Source organism: Taurulus bubalis, assembly GCF_910589615.1.
Source record: "Taurulus bubalis genome assembly, chromosome: 12".
NCBI classification, from domain to species: Eukaryota; Metazoa; Chordata; class Actinopteri; order Perciformes; family Cottidae; genus Taurulus; species Taurulus bubalis.
The window spans coordinates 23014080-23030298 of record NC_136600.1 but is presented as its reverse complement, the minus strand read 5'-3'; the positions used below and the strand labels follow the sequence as shown (position 1 = coordinate 23030298).

General features: G+C 41.2%; 1 protein-coding gene across 1 annotated transcript in view; it reads right to left on the bottom strand.

Annotated features, from left to right (window-relative positions):
• cdkal1 (CDK5 regulatory subunit associated protein 1-like 1) overlaps nt 1-16219 on the bottom strand; it is a gene marked incomplete at its 5' end in the record, with an annotated part of 202690 nt that overhangs the window by 131616 nt on the left and 54855 nt on the right. Inside the window, 3 exons of the mRNA XM_079227879.1 lie at nt 2697-2817; nt 8045-8093; nt 11706-11802. Of these exons, the coding sequence (XP_079084005.1) occupies nt 2697-2817; nt 8045-8093; nt 11706-11802 (267 nt within the window). The remainder of the gene's footprint in view (nt 1-2696; nt 2818-8044; nt 8094-11705; nt 11803-16219) is intronic.

The following is a 16219-nucleotide window of genomic DNA, read 5'->3' as shown; positions in this document are numbered from 1 at the left end:
GAATATCACTGAAAGCTGTCTGGTGATGTCATACTTTGTAATAATCAAACACAAAGAAGATAATAACAAACAAGTATCTATTAACTGTATTTAAGATATGTTAATATTTTATCCCGTGAAATTATTTGATATTCAAAACTTTTCAAGGACCTGCAGACAACCTGTGGAAGGATGCCAGCATACAACATTTGCTTGGAAAACAGGGATGCATCCCACATGTTCACGCACAAAAGACAAACTGGCAACTAACTGGAGACATTAAAGGCCACACACACACTACAAAGGAAGAGTTTTAGATGCTCTCTTCTGGTGCAGAGGCAGTTTGGAGAACAACTGATGTTGTGCATGTGTGTCTCTGTGTGTTAAACAAAGATCTCTCTGTTTCTTCTGCTGACAAATGTCAGCAATGATGTCACTGCTACTTCAAAAGAATATTTAGAACAGATTATCTAAAAACAGAACACAGAAGGAGCACACTCTCCCTATTTTCCTTTACACACAAACACAGATGTCAAATTCCTGACAACACGATTGACCCACTCGCACAAAAGCACACATTAAGCTTGGATTTTTACCAACAACAGTGTCATTTGCAAGAGATTTGTCAATAGCCGATTCACCCGATCATCATATTTGTTTAATCCCCCGGCCTTTCAAAGAGAATTCCAGTTCAAAGAGTAAAAACAAAGGGATTTATTTGTAGCCAGCCCGACCCTCCTGAAAAACAACAGCGAGTTCATCTGGAGCAGATAAACGACCCCCCTGCTGGAGGGATGCTGGCGAGGGAGCGACGTCTGTACACACGGAGAAACGCAACACATCCGGGCTTGGAGGCCCACAAAAGCCCACATAGTCAGACAGGCAGAAGCAAGAAATACAGATATTCACACTGTAGTTGTCATAATGAACAAAACAGAGTGAGAAGAGGAACTGAGAGGGATTGAGATCCGTTCAGCAGTTCAGTGAGAGAGCCACAAACTGTGTGTCTGCATCTGTTGTAGCCATTCATAACGACAACACCAGCAACACACCAACCAAATGACGTGGGTGGTTGATGTAGGCAATGGTTTACAGGGGAGCAGTGAAAGAAAACTGGCACATGCGGATAAACACTGGCAGTTGTAGCAAAAAGAGTCACATTTTTAAGTGCTAACCAAAAGTGCCATTTTGGCTGAACCAGTATGGTTTATCGTTCGTTTTCCTTTGCATATTAGATTTAGAGTAGTTTAAGAAGCTTTAGTCACTGAGCTCACACACATCTAGGGCACAAACAACTCTTTAGGAAAGCACGTACAGGAATTCTGAATTGATGCGTCTTTGAATTAAGGCTGGGAGTACACAGTATGTGTATAGATAATAATATAGGCAATATATAAAGTGGGAACTAGATTTGTCCTTATGGACGTCCATGATTGTATGCATTCTTCCATGTTTTTTCAAGACAGTGCCCCCCCCCCATAACAAGGACAAACATGTCAATTTATACATTTATTATGACAATGTGAAGTACGCTGATGTGATCACTGAGCACCACCACAATGTATCCACTACATTAATATCATAAAAAGCCCTACTCCGGCAAAAAAGCAGTACAAATAAGCAATCAGACAGGACTTGAGAACAGTCACAGCCTTCATGGTGGATCACTATGTTACATGGAGGAGAATTTAGCTGCATTTAGTCCAGAAGGACGTTGCAACCCCCTCACTGACAGTAACACATGTACATGATCAAAACAATAGATGATGTGATGTCTAGAGATGGTGATGAGCAACAGCTTAAGCTCGTTTCCTTGACTGCTAGTTTAAAAGCTGAAGGACTTGGAGAGTTTTCATTTAAACCAAGGCGGCCATCAGTGTTCAGATATTGAAGACGTGCAGGAGGATGATTGATGGATCATCATCAGTGGAGGCCCAGCACAGTGGAATTAATCTGTCGTAACCCTTTTAAACTAGCCCGCTGAGGATACAGCACATGGGTTAGTGAAGACACACGGACCTGTAAACAACATGAAATTAGCCCATAAAAATGTGGGTGTCGGTTTGAGTGTCTGTGCATCTACACACATGAAAGTGGTCAAGTTCATCTACCGAGCCATCCATCCTTCTATAGCATTTATCTACAATGTGTCAAAACTATCTTTCCATCTACACTACAATTTGCTTTCCTGGAATTACTGTTTATGGTCAAATAACTAAACCAGAGAGAACAGAAGCATTCCTAAAACAAATTCACTGCCAGTGACACAACAGGAGAATCAATGAAGAATTGCAACAGGAAAGAAAACATAACATCACAGCTATGATGGAAAAAGGTAAAAAAAAAAAAAAGGAAGGAGGTCTATGGATGTATGTGTGTTTTTTGTGTTTGTTTTATGAGTCAAATTGAAGCTGGACCTGGTTCTATTACATTTGAAGACCAAATAGCACTATATGTACATGCATATACAAACAACCTACCACACACACACACACGCCCCACATGTAATTTATATAATTAAAAGCACAAAGGGTCTCTGTTTAAGTGGTTTAGCAAACAGAGAGCGAGAACACACACACACACACACACACACACACACACACACACACACACACACACACACACACCATAAACCGGAATGGTAGGGAAGCAGTGAAATTGAATTCACAGTTAATGCTGAATATTTCATGAGTCTTGTTTGTGTGACTGCGTCCTACCCGGTGTTAATGGAGATGATTTCAATGAGAGGATTCTTCCTGATCTTGGGCAGGTCCAGTCGAGCTCCCCCGAGCCTCCGGCCTCCATCTTTCTTCTGACCCAAAAGACGAACCGAGTGGCCTGAAAAACAAGCGTCACTTCAACACACGTTCTTTTTCAGACAGAGACAATAACCATCAGTATACTATGTGTGGATGATTGCACAGATGTAAGCATTTGCATGTTAAAATTGAAAAAATGTATCATATGCCCAGTTTAAATGTCTAAAAACCTGAATGAGATCATTTACATTGTTAATGAATACAAATAAAAGGAGATCGATATAACAGGAAAAAAGTTTGCATCACTTCCTCTCTCTCTAGTCTCCAAAACACACTAAAAATGTACAGTCTATTCGATGTTAAGAGTGACCAGGAAAAAGGAACGGGCCGAGCAGATGATCAGAGCACACGTCAGGTAAAGGTGTGGTGAGGCGAACCTCTTGTATTAAGTGCATTTTAAATCAATTAAGGATGAGCGTGACATTTATTAATACACAAAGTGGGAAGCGGGACATGATAGAATATGATATTCTTGCTGAGGTGAACTCCACTGACATTACCAAGATGGTTAATTGAGGTGGTAGAAAAAAGTGGGACAGGAAAGGTAATCTACAAAATATAGAGGAATATTTAACTTTTTGAAACCAATTGCACACATTTACAAGTAGCATTCCTTCGAAAATATTGCACATTGTTACAGAAGCAAATGAAAATCCATAACGGAGGCACATCGCTAATAACAAGCAATGTCCAGCCTTTGGTGTACAGAAATGGGTTGCATGGGTCTCGTCTCCAACGGTCTAATAGGCTACCAGCTAGAGGGTGTGTGAGATGGAGGCGTTGAGGGATGGAATTGTCTTCCTGGTTTCATCCGCTTTACATGGGTCTCCTGGGAGGGTGGGCTCAGGGCAGGAAGCATAGCTATCAATTGGTAGATAAAAATGACAATCTGCCCCAGAGGAGGACAAAGAGCCAATCGGTGAGGTGTGACCAGTCGTAATATCCCAATACGAGCCAGGAAATTAGAAAACTTCCCTCTCGGAAAACAGCTGGGACTTAAAGCACATTCGGCCATGCTTTCTTCTGGCCAGCTATCCGTATAGCAAGTCTATCCACCCTTCGCCATGAAACATGGAGCTTAAATGCATGCATGCGTTAATATTCTTTCTTCCAGAACCTGTTGACTGATGGATCAATTCATCCATATATTAATACTTCCTTTCACATATACGTTTCTCCTTTCCACCAGCCCGTCAACTGCTGTTTAAACATTTCATCACAAGTTCATTCAACAAATTAACTATATTGTAGAGAAGAACATTAAGGGAATGCCAATCACACAAATGTATACAAAGACTATTTCTTCTGGATTATAAAGCTTCAAGGCCCGAGTTAAAACTCTTTCAACTCCATTCCCTTTTTATAAGCATTTGAAACCAGTTGCCTTTTGTTTGAGCCTTAATAGCACTGATCATTCAAGACAAACAAAAAGTGAAACATTGACAAGATGAATTCAGAACTAAATGGGAACGTGAACCTAAACAATCCTACTGTGAATAACAACCAAATGAACAGATGTTAAAGAAATAAAGAACGAAAAAAAGATACCAATGTATCCAAAGCATAAAGTGGCAGACTATCGCAGAGCCGAACCATAATGGCTTCCATGTTGAGGTTCAACAACGCACATTTTGGAGATTTGCAGCTTCACTGGCTAAAAAAAAAAAAAGGCATGACAGTAATTTAGCTTTGCATTAAATTTAGGATTGTGGTAAATTCAGTTTTGAAATTGTTGTTTTTCAAGATCGTCAACAATATCTTTGTTTCTTAAGATTTTAGCTGAGGGGAAATAAAGTTGCATTACCTAATTGCAGATACACATACTTGTCTTTTTTATATTTCTCTTGTTTATTTGTATATCATATGTACGACGAGAGCAATGTGTAAACAGAGTCAAATTCCATGTACGCACACCTGGCCAATAAAGCTGATTCTGATTCTCATGAGAAGCAATTTTCAATATGGTGCTTGATTGATTGTCACTCCCCACATATTGTTTTCTTTCCTCTAAATCTGCACAGGACCCCTATCAACGTGGCTGCCACACAAGACTCAAGAAATAATCTCACGATCAGCATGGAATCACTGCAGGAGTGAACCCAGGGCCAGATTCAATGTAAGGGCCTAGCGGAGCATGAATGGGATGCAAGAGATAAAAAAAAAGCTGATTTGAGTTGCTGAAGAAAACCCCAAAAGATGCTACCCTATTTGTCATCTCAATTACAGTGTTTAGAGAAGCCAACTGCTGTGATGGGCAACCCTGCAAAGACACAAATACTAAATACTGACTGCCCTCCTCTGTTGCTCCTTTGTTCTTTTCTCTCTTTTATAAATTCAAACCGACATAAATCCTTCTATCCAGTCGTAACAGCCCATCACAACATTCTAGAGAAAAGGAGGACGGGAAGGCAAGGATAGATGGATGAAAAGGTAGACGGATGGACGTTCGGACGATGATAGGAAAAATGTATCGCAGATGAAAGATGTGCAGTATGGCCAGATGGATGGTTGGATCAGAGCAATAGGGAGCCAAAAGATTGACCTGTTGACCTGTGTCTGATGTCTCATAAGTGGTGGGTCTTGTTGTGCTCCCTGGTTTGATTGTAAAGCAGAAGGCAGGATTGGGGGTTGGGGTGACATTGGAAAGAAGGGACAAAAGGTGGAAGATGATACTCGTCATCTAACCCCTCAATATAAGAGTTATTAGATATGTACGACGCAGTTTATTTTCTTGACAAATGTCCGTCAAATCAATTTTGATGTGAAATATCTCAGATGCATTACTTAAAAATGATACGCTGTGCCTTTATACAAACATTTCAAAAGAGCTATGAGGCGTTGATGCTTGACAATGGCAAGCTTTTGACTCTTCCAGATAGGTGGTCACTGAGCTTTAAAAGACAATGTTCAGGAAACCTTCAAATGACAAAAAATACATGTGAATGCATCAACTTGTCTCTTTGTACCTTCTCCTCATTTCCTGTGCAACTGTCTCTTTCTAATCAGCCATGTGTTTATACTCGTGCTTTATTTGTTCAGCATTGATACACTCCAACAATTTGTTTGCCCTGGTGAAATAAGGATCATGAGGTTACACGGACGCCATACAGCCTCTGCTCTGCGGCTAAGTAGATACATTAGCCCGTCTAACCTTTTCTGACCCCCGATTCAATGTCACACACACACTAAATCTTAACCACCTCGGAAACATAAAAGAATATCAGGTGAAATGGCATCATACGAGGCCATAATCTCAGTGAGAGAAGATCAATATTAGGAGTCCAATAAAGAAACAAAGACATCAAAACGGCCCCGTAAACAAAAGAGGTACAGCAGATATTTATTAATAGTGCAAAGATCAGTCCGCATTTCTTTAAGATTGAAAACATGAATAAACCATATTTCCTCGTCTTTGCTTCTGTATACATTGTTCTCTGTATTTCACTCTTCAAATAACCAATTTTCTTGGGTTTTTGTTTGTTGAGCATCACCGAGAGACGTGAAATCTGCGAGGTCCCTTTGCATAAATGTGCATCCATGGGTGTCATTAATTATTTTTTGTTATAGATCTGCCAGTGGGCTTGGTATACAATATAAAGTCAATGCTTTGTTTGTTGTTAGCAAGAAAATCAACATCTGGTACAGCAAGAAACAACACGTATTGATTTGTATAAGCAAGCTTGTGACCACTAACAACATTACCCACCAAATCACTGATGCTGCACAGTGGCCAGCGCCACCAGGCTGGCCATTGGTTGTAATGTGTGTGACTGTATAAATGTTAAGTACTGTGTGCAGGCTCAGCAACCCAACCTGAGATAACTTAAGGATAAAACATGGCCTGCCATTTACAACAGGCAGTAACTTGAGGTAGATTCAGTATGATTAAAAACAGTATCTCTATAGAGGGACAGTTTTTTTTTAGCTTTTCTTTCAAACCAAATGCATAGTCTCACACCCCAACAAACGAGCTCATAAAAGCATACCAGCACTCTTGTCAGGTGGAAAACAGACCTGCAAGCAATTCTGGTGCAGCAAAGAACTGTGTCTATTAGCGGTTCATCGAAGTAAGTATTTTAGCAGCCATTACTAAAGGAAAACCCCCGAGCTTAAAGGTTTATGCCCAGGCCTCCGAGCTGAAATAGCAGCTCTCCGTTTATACGAGGTCGTAAAGAACTGCAATGATACTGGGGAAATTAGTTTCTATGGAGGGGGTGAAGAAGGGAGAGAAAAAAGGAAGGGAAGGAGGGCAGAGGGGATGCAACAGGGCAGTGAGAAGGTAAAGGGATGAGGGAGAAATGGCGGGTGAGAGATCAAAAGATCCTGAAGAATGCCAGGAAGACAGAAAGGGAAGAAAAAGGAAAGAATGATCAAATCATAGAGAAGACGACAGGACACGTGCGAATGTGTGTGTGCGAGTGTGTGTCGATTTAGGGTTGATGACACATTGTAAAATTAAGTCTCAGTTCAGCTGTCCTTCATTATAGTGAAGCCTGCAGTGCAAACTAGTAACTCACAGACACACACACACACACACACACACGGTGCAAACTCAATCTGTTCTTTATTAGAGAACAGCTGGGGGTGTATGACAGCTTGACTGGACACTCTCACACTGTAAACTCTGCCTGACCTTCATTAAACAGTTAAGAGCGGCGGTTCACTAACAGTTTAAATGGATGACCTAATCACTGCCATGTGAGTCTGTCTTGCAGTCAAGTGAGCTTCTCAGTCACAGACGAGCACTTAACAAGCTACACGGACAGGAGGCAGATCTGAAAGCAGCGCCGACTCTTTTAAATACACAACGGCCATCTAAACGTTTCTTACTGAGCAATGTCTCAATACATTTTGAATGCTTTTTGTTTTAATAAAATGCATCATCCTTTAGCCCATGGAAAAAGCAGGCGGTCTAAGTTAAACACAAAGAACATATTTGTATTGATTTTTGTACTTTGTATCTTCAAATAACACTCCAGCTGGTCATGTATTATTGACAACTACCTATAAAATATGAATTGTGAGAAAGTAGATTTGATTATGTGCTCTCTTACAGGAAAGGGATGAATTCATTCTTAGTCCTTGAATTATGTCAATACGCAGACAGACTACTTTACTGAAAATCATTCATACATGTCCTTTTCCAACAATGGAAGGGCTCTCGTTCATTCATTCATTCATTAGCTGATCAATGCACTTCTGCTTAGTCACTCATACAATGAGTGTGTGTGCATGTGTGTGAATACCTTTAACAGCCTCGTCCACTACTTCCACCACTCGATCAATCTGTTGGACCTGAGAAACAGACAGACACACATGGGATTGGTGTATTGATGCAAACCAAGTCCAAACAGTAACACAAAAGCCTGATATTGACAAACACACATATACTTATCTGCATTTAGGTAGGCTTGTAAATATGCAAAAGACAATAAGCACTATGCACGCAGGCAAATAAGTACCAACGGAAACAATCACACCTAGTTTTCTCCAGCCAGGATTAAGTGATATGGATTTCCTAAATGCCACTTGGTGTCTGTGGAGCTGCAATATCACCAAGTATAGACGGAGACACAGTCTGGAGGGAAGATGTAATGGATGAGAACCAAGAGGCAGACACAGAAAGAGGTATTGTAGAGAGGGTGGCAGACAAAGGAGCATAATGATGAGAATAAACCAATAGCACATCCTGAGATTATGAGAAAATAAGAGTTATTCTCCGTATTGCCTCGCATGGAGAAAAGCATGCAGCTCTGCAAAGGGAGACTGAAAACCCACCAATTCAAAAGTAGACATAATAGCCAAGAACAGAATATTAGGTGGCATTATGTTCTACTGAGAACTGCACTGATTTTTAAAATCTACAATCGCTCCACTGATAATCAGGGAGGAGAGTGAAAAGGGAATGAAGAGAGAAATGCATCCATAGGAAAGGAAAGAATAATTTAACTGCCATTATTTCTCCTTTGGTTCCTCTAATTTGCTCACTTTCTCTATTCTTAGAGGTCTCCGCTCTAGCCCTTGGCACGCACACTCTCAGTGCCTCCAGGCCCATTACCCAGAGTAACCCTTCTTTAAAACACACTCACACAGATGCACACTGGGCCTCGTAGACAGCAGTTACATGCATGTTGCACACCGAGATAAAACCAATTTTCTTCTAATGGCCAGGCAATCTGGGTTCATTCATATCAGCAGCGGGTGTCCCTTCTCACACTTAGGGTTGGGTATTGTTCACATTTTAGCAATTAATTCAGATTCGCTTTCCAATTATGGTTCTTATCGAACCCTGCTTTACACACCTGGAATACTGACTGAATGTGGAAAATGTGTTGGAAAAAAGCACATATATTTTCACAAGAGCTATGCTTCCATGGAAAGTAATTACAAGATTGTTCTTAGATTCTTTTTGGCAAGAAGTTAAAATAAAGACATACTGCCATCATTCAGTGGGATGTTTATCAAAAGGGGCAATTAGCTCCTGGATTCATATAGTGCAGATAGAAGTCTACTTCAAACCAAACATTTATACATACACACACACACACACACACACATTTGAAAAGAGAGCACATTAGTAAAAGCTGGCCGTCCTGTATAAACTAACACTATTGGTGAAGGACATGTCTGGCTTATCGATAAAGGACTAAAAGGAAACTAATCAAAAGAAAATGAAGGCAAAACATCTTCAGGATTTAAAAGCATTAATATAGCAGCAAACAACTATATGCCATGTAAAGATATAGTGGAGTAACACCTAGCTGAGTGTGTGTGTGTTGTATCAGAGCTTCTCTGGGCTTTGCTTACGTAGCCGGTCCGGCCGTGCATACATGTTGGTCCCACTGCGTGTGCTTCACTGCATAGCTTAGGTCCGCTGTGTGCAGTCAATTTGTGTAACATCAAACGCTTACAATAATCAATGTGAAGTGCATATAATTTGCGAGTAATTGGGCAAAAACATTCAAATAAAAACATAAACTTGACTCAATATTCACTAATGTCGCCCACACCCAAGGCATACATGCTGAAAAGCCTGGTGTGCGCGCTTCTCATGTTTGGAACATTGCTTACCCACTGTAGCCCTATGATGAACTAGCCAGATCTATGTTCTTGTGTATGCATGCATTTGTCTGTCAGCCACAGGATGCGACATGTCCAGTTCAGAGCGGCTCAACACTGAAGCCCTGCGTGACTGACTGTGATCCTTACAGACAATGCAACACGAAAACAGAATAGGAATACACATAAAAGATGGCCCACAGGTCAATTGAAGTGAATGAATTCAACAGAAAGCACTTTTATTTTTTAACTACGCCCCTTATCTAGCCGTTAGTGCAATCACTATATACAAATTCACGGCTGGTTATTTGCATCTAATTTGCATAACCCACCAACTGTCACTGTCATCGTGCGGTTGATTGTAACAACCAAGGATACACAAGGGGAGTGAGTGAGTGTGTGTGTGTGTGTGTGTGTGTATCAATGCATAATCCAATCTACTCATGACAATGAAAGGGCCGACAGTGGTAAACTTCCCAGATGTTTCAGCCTCGCCCTGAAGGCTATTACATATACAAGTCTGTTTATCTGAATGTAATTATATTATACATACATGCCACTTGATTTTAATGTAATTATGTTACACGGGGGCATGTTTACTTAAATAGAATTACATTATTTATAGTAAAGGCTATTTAACGTAACATTTGGGACACCTGCCCGCCCCCTCCCATTATTTTTGAAGACAGCGGCAGTAATCCACATTGGATATTCAAGCTTTTGATTTATCACAGTTTTCAACCAGGCAGTTTGTTTTTTTACGCAAGCAGATAAATTTTGCATTATGTGAAATTATGGTCATGTTTTCTGTGGAGATTTTAGAAGACAAAGCTTGGTTGGAGTGAACAAGAGAATGCGTATTTGATACATCTTAATTAACAAGCTGTTCACTTTCTCAGGCATGGAGGAATTATTTAAGTCACATTTTTATGTGTGGTACATACTAAAAGGCATGTTTTAACAACTTTGCATTGTTTATTTATGCTAAAGAGGTGCAGGTAGTAGACTTAAGATCAAAGAAGATTTTGCAGGATCCTGGAAAGTGGCAGCAGATAGAAAAATACACTTTAATTACAAACAACAACAATGATTTACTGAGGAACCCTTTTGGTGTTAAATAGTGATAACGTTTTAGTTCCCTCCTGTAATTACTGCGGTGAAACAGACAGACAATTAAGTAACGATTCCATATCACACTTTGCCATACAATCTATTCATACCTGCAACACAGGTTTTTTTGAATGATTGTGAGTGTCAAATCTGCATATTTCTGACTCGCCTGATTAACTGAATGTTAATGTCATGCTGAGGGCTTCCTGTCATTCACTTGTCCCTTCCTCCCTCTGTCTTTGCCCACACATGAAATCTCCCCAGAGCAAAGCAGTCCATGTACCTGGTCTTTCCACATTATGGATGCACTGAGAAAAACAGATCCTCAAACCTATTGCTCATTCTTTTTTCTCCCACCTTACATCATACATTCTTCCTTCTCTCCTACATCCCACCATGTTCATCTTAGAAGTCCTGGGTCTCTCAGGGAGGTCTATTGATCAACCAAACGGCAGGGAGGCCAAGATAGACACAGCAGGTTAGGAGCAGCCAGGAGAATGACAGGTCAAACCGTCTGTGTGTGTGTGTGGGTGTGTGTGGTCTTTAAAAGGTTATACAGTAGACACAAATGAAGACAACAAAAGAACACGCGCAGACATATGGTATATGCTGTATGAACAAATCCCTACATTACTGTGATCATCAATTGCATGCACGTTAAAGTTAAAGCGCACACACACACACACACACACACACACACACACACACACACACACACACACACACACACATACATACCCCAATAATGCTGAGTCCTTTGAGGTAGTCCATCCGTGGCTGAGCCTGGGGAACACAACCTGCTACTACCACTCTTTTCTGCTGTTCCTGGGCTTTTCTGTAGAAACAAATAGAAATAAAAAGATGAGATTCACATTAGTAGGTAACCGCTTGCACAATTACAGCTAAATGATTGATTTAACCATAAAAAAAAGAGCAAGCATAACACCAACTCACTGCTGTCTCAAAGGCAACAATTACAGGTGTCCCCATGCGACCATGTGTGTAATGTAAACTTTACTATAATTCTCCAAAGCTGACATATTCCAATTGCAATGCAATATCCAATGACAGTTGCTTGATAAAAAAAAAGAAAGCTTGACACTTTTTAAATGAAACTTCCTCCTCAAAACTCAAAAGGTACTTTACACGTATTTTTCCCCGAAGTCATTGATGACGATATAATGGTTCAGTTGGGCTGGAATAACTAATTAATCAAAAGGTCTTCAAGGACAGAGCATGCCTGCATCCTGCAACAAATATAAAAAACACACCTAAGAAGCAACATCAATGGAGAGAGGCTGACAGGATTCACTATTATCTGTATCAAGAAGAAATGATAATACATCACTCTGAATTGTTTCACACGGCACCCAGCAGCAAATACTAGGGACACAATGTTAAACTCCCAGTGAAAGTCTCGTAACCATTTCTTGTTTTCCCTGTTGGTATGCAAGCTATTCCCTCCTGCAATGTCCATGAAAGAAATGTACTCAAGGTAATTCCCATGATGCAAATTTGGTTCGGAATGTCCTTCATATCAAACAGAGAGGTATGCAAGGATTTATTTTTCTCACTTTTGTTTTAAGATGAAAAGCATGGGTTATGTGTGCAAATTGAGATTACTGGTGGTCTGGTCCATTGTGTGTCTCTCACATCCCAATGTTTGTTTAATAGTAGCTGGTAGCTTTCATCAACACACTATGTGATCATCCATCACCCTAGAACTACTGTGTACTGTGTTTAACTTCAACAGATAGGTCACTGATTGGTGGCATTTCTTTCTTGAATGTGAATCGTGTAACAACAGATAAGACGAGGGAGAATCAACAGCTATGCAATTACAACTCCAATAAACTAAAAACAAACAGCCTTAGTAACAGCAATGTCAGTAAAAACATGTTAGAAGACGGCAGATACAAGTAATAACATGCATTTCATGACAAAACCGGTCACTAACGAGTCAAAATTGGGGGTTCATAACATAATGTGAGGTGACTATTGGCAAGAGAGTAATCACTACGGTATTTTATAATGACTTATTATCAGAAATGAAAAGTAGCACCAATAATCCCTTTCCCAAGATGATTTGAATTAAACTAAATAGGGCTGGAACAACTGGAGAATAGTGAAGCAAACCACAGCGAGAGAGAGTGTGTGTGTGTGTGTGTGTGTGTGACTGTGTGCCTGTGGATCTATGAGAGTCTTTATGTCACCTCCAGTTAGTGGCTGTGAGATTTGAGACACTCGGTCTGTCTGACAAAAGCTTTTGGGAGCTGCCCAGACTCAGCCATGAATCTTTAATAATGAAGCCTCCTGACAGCTGGAGCAGGAGAGAAAGGGAGGGATGGAAGGGAGGGGGGGTGGAAGGGAGGGAGGAAACGTGGGAGGAGAACAGAGGAGGAGCAATGAAGCTGGATGCAAACTGTCAGTTGTGTTTTAATTCAGACTAGGTTTGTATTCTTCAGCAAAACAAAGAGAGTGGTGGAGGTAGAGGGTGTGTTTGAGAGAGAGAGAGAGAGAAAGAGAGAGAGAAAAGTGAAGGTAGACAACTCAATTCAAAGCCAGCTTACATTGTCATGTGAATTAGAAAGGGAGGGATAGATTAAAGCTTAAGTTGGTTCGAGATGAGTGGAGGAATGAAGAGACGAGAGATGAAGCCAGAAATGATTTCTTAATTATTCAGAGCTGCTCGTTTTATTCAGGGTTATTTTAGTGACTCCTCTCATCTTTACTCCTCAATCTACGTCCGCGTACAAGTGTTGAGCAGGTAACAACAAATCACTGAAGATGCCAGAAAAAGATGAATTATGAAGAGAGAAGAAAGGCTGTTGGATGACGCCTCACCACAGACAAAACTGTTTTAACAGCACATTCAGACAAATAGCACTTCTATTGATATCCAGAAATGCGTGTTCATTTAAACTGGTTTTATTCACTGACCGTTTACCTTTATTGTAGAAAGTCTTTTCTGGTGTGTAAACACACCTTGAAAACAAAAAAGAGAGAGGCAGGGATGTGGAAGCAGAATATGATATTCATAACAAAAAAGGTGAATGAATGGACAAAAACTTCCAAGAGTGGGTCAAGTGAGACAGAAAAACACAACAAAAAAGTGAATATCGTCTGCTTGGAGGAGCTTATATTCCCTACACTGTTCCTCATAAAGGACACTCAGGCAGCACACACACACACACACACACACACACACACACACACACACACACACAGTAGGGATGCGTCTGCATAATTCACACCGTCTCTTGCCAAAATGCGGCAAACGTTCCTTTAATGCGCTACTCGCTCCCCGCCCACAGACTCGGAGCCATAGCTGACACAGCGAGTAAGCAGGCAGCGCCTGAGCCGCCGCCTCGGTGCCCCAGGGGGGAGCAGGCCAATCACGTCGCACACAGTTTGTGGATGGCATGAGACGGAACGGGAATTATGCGATGCAGTTGCCGTGGTGATACTTTTGAGGCCGATCGAGTGCTCGCTGCACAGTGACCCGGACCAGAGCAGATGCCCCCCCCCCCCCCGAGATCAGAGGACGAGATGTGTGTGTGTGTGTGTGTGTGTGCGTGCATGTGTATACATGTTTCCTTGGCTTCCTTGGCACCTCGCCCTAAATCTCTACGGCCCCCTGTCAACTGTGCTACTGCTCTCCATCGCCTCGAGACCACACACACGCAGGGTCCGAACACCCACATGCTCTGAACATACTGTACATACACATACCACAATGGTCACGGAGGCCACGGCGAGGGCGAACACTAGACCATGCATACATGTATGACCTCTGTGGCATGTATGTATGTGAGAGAGGAAGCGCTGTACATACTGGTTTTTAACAGCCGAGTGGACACGGTGATTCAGTCAAATTAGACCAGACTAAATGTCCAACTGAATTGATCAGGTTGACTTGGAGGAGCCCCGTGCTGTAAATATGACATTGGAATAACTCTAGGCATTAAGATGCACCACACACATCGCATGACCTATATAAGGGCCTCTTCAACTTTCTCACAACAAAACTTGAAGTGAAGGAGAGGCCCTTACTTCACGGATTTATGGCAGTCTTCTAAAGCGCCGTTCACGGCCGCATCCGAAATATAGTGACATTATCGTATAAATGAGCCACAGTGCTGATGTTCTCACGACTGCCACAAATGTTTCACAACCCCAAAAGAAGCTGTATGTGATGTAAAATATAGCCAGCTTTTTCTTAAACCTTTGTCATTATTATTTGCATAGTAATTGGTGTGTTATATAAACTAATGTACTTATTTTTGTGATGTACTGGTCCTGATGTATTTTGTCACTGTGTTCATGATGCCTGGTGTTTCTAGTAAAAGTAACCACATTGTTCAAAATACAGGTCCATTCCCTAATTTAAAATTAAGTTTAATTTCTGTCGTCGTCAATAATGATAATCACTTACAGAATAGAAACATCCCATCTCTAAAAAACCTTTTGTCTTCTTGCGTTGTCTTGAAACCAGGACATTTGAGGCACAAAGACCTGGAACTTTATCGAAGCAAGCACACGTTTGTATCGTGCTAACAGATGTGAACTGCGTGAGTCTGTGTGTGAGTCTGTGTGTGAGAGTGTGTGTGAGAGAGTGTGTGTCCTCTCAATGACTCTCCCTGCTGCTAAACACCCTCAGCCCTATACAGATAACTACATCGCGGGGGACAAAGATGAGCTCATTACCACACACACACACACACACACACACACACACACACACACACACACACACACACACACACACACACACACACACACACACACACACACACACAGCCATATGCTCCTTGACAAACATGTTGCTTGTGGGTCATACTGGTAAGAGAAATGATGAAAGGTTGTAGAAGTGAAGTGTGTATATCTGCATTGTGTTTAGTGTGTGGCTCGGTGCGCTGCTTAACATCATGACCAATTTCTAGGACCCATCCTGTGTGGAAAATGTGTTAATATACTAAATGTATTTATGTGTTGTTGTTTTTTTTCATTACAACCCCTCTATTTTCCCTTCCCCATATTCCCCCTGTCCTTGCTCCTCAGTCTCCTCTCCTCCCTCATCCTCTCATCTGCACTCCTGACAGTTTTCTGGCTGAGTTGACAGCAAGCCAGCCAATCACCACACTCCTGACCTCTCTGCATTAGCATAAGCAGCTAGGGGTAAGGTTAAGTACCCATCAAGCCTCAGTAATTAAGATGTTAGCTGGTGTATCAATGAGTGTGTGTGTGCGTGT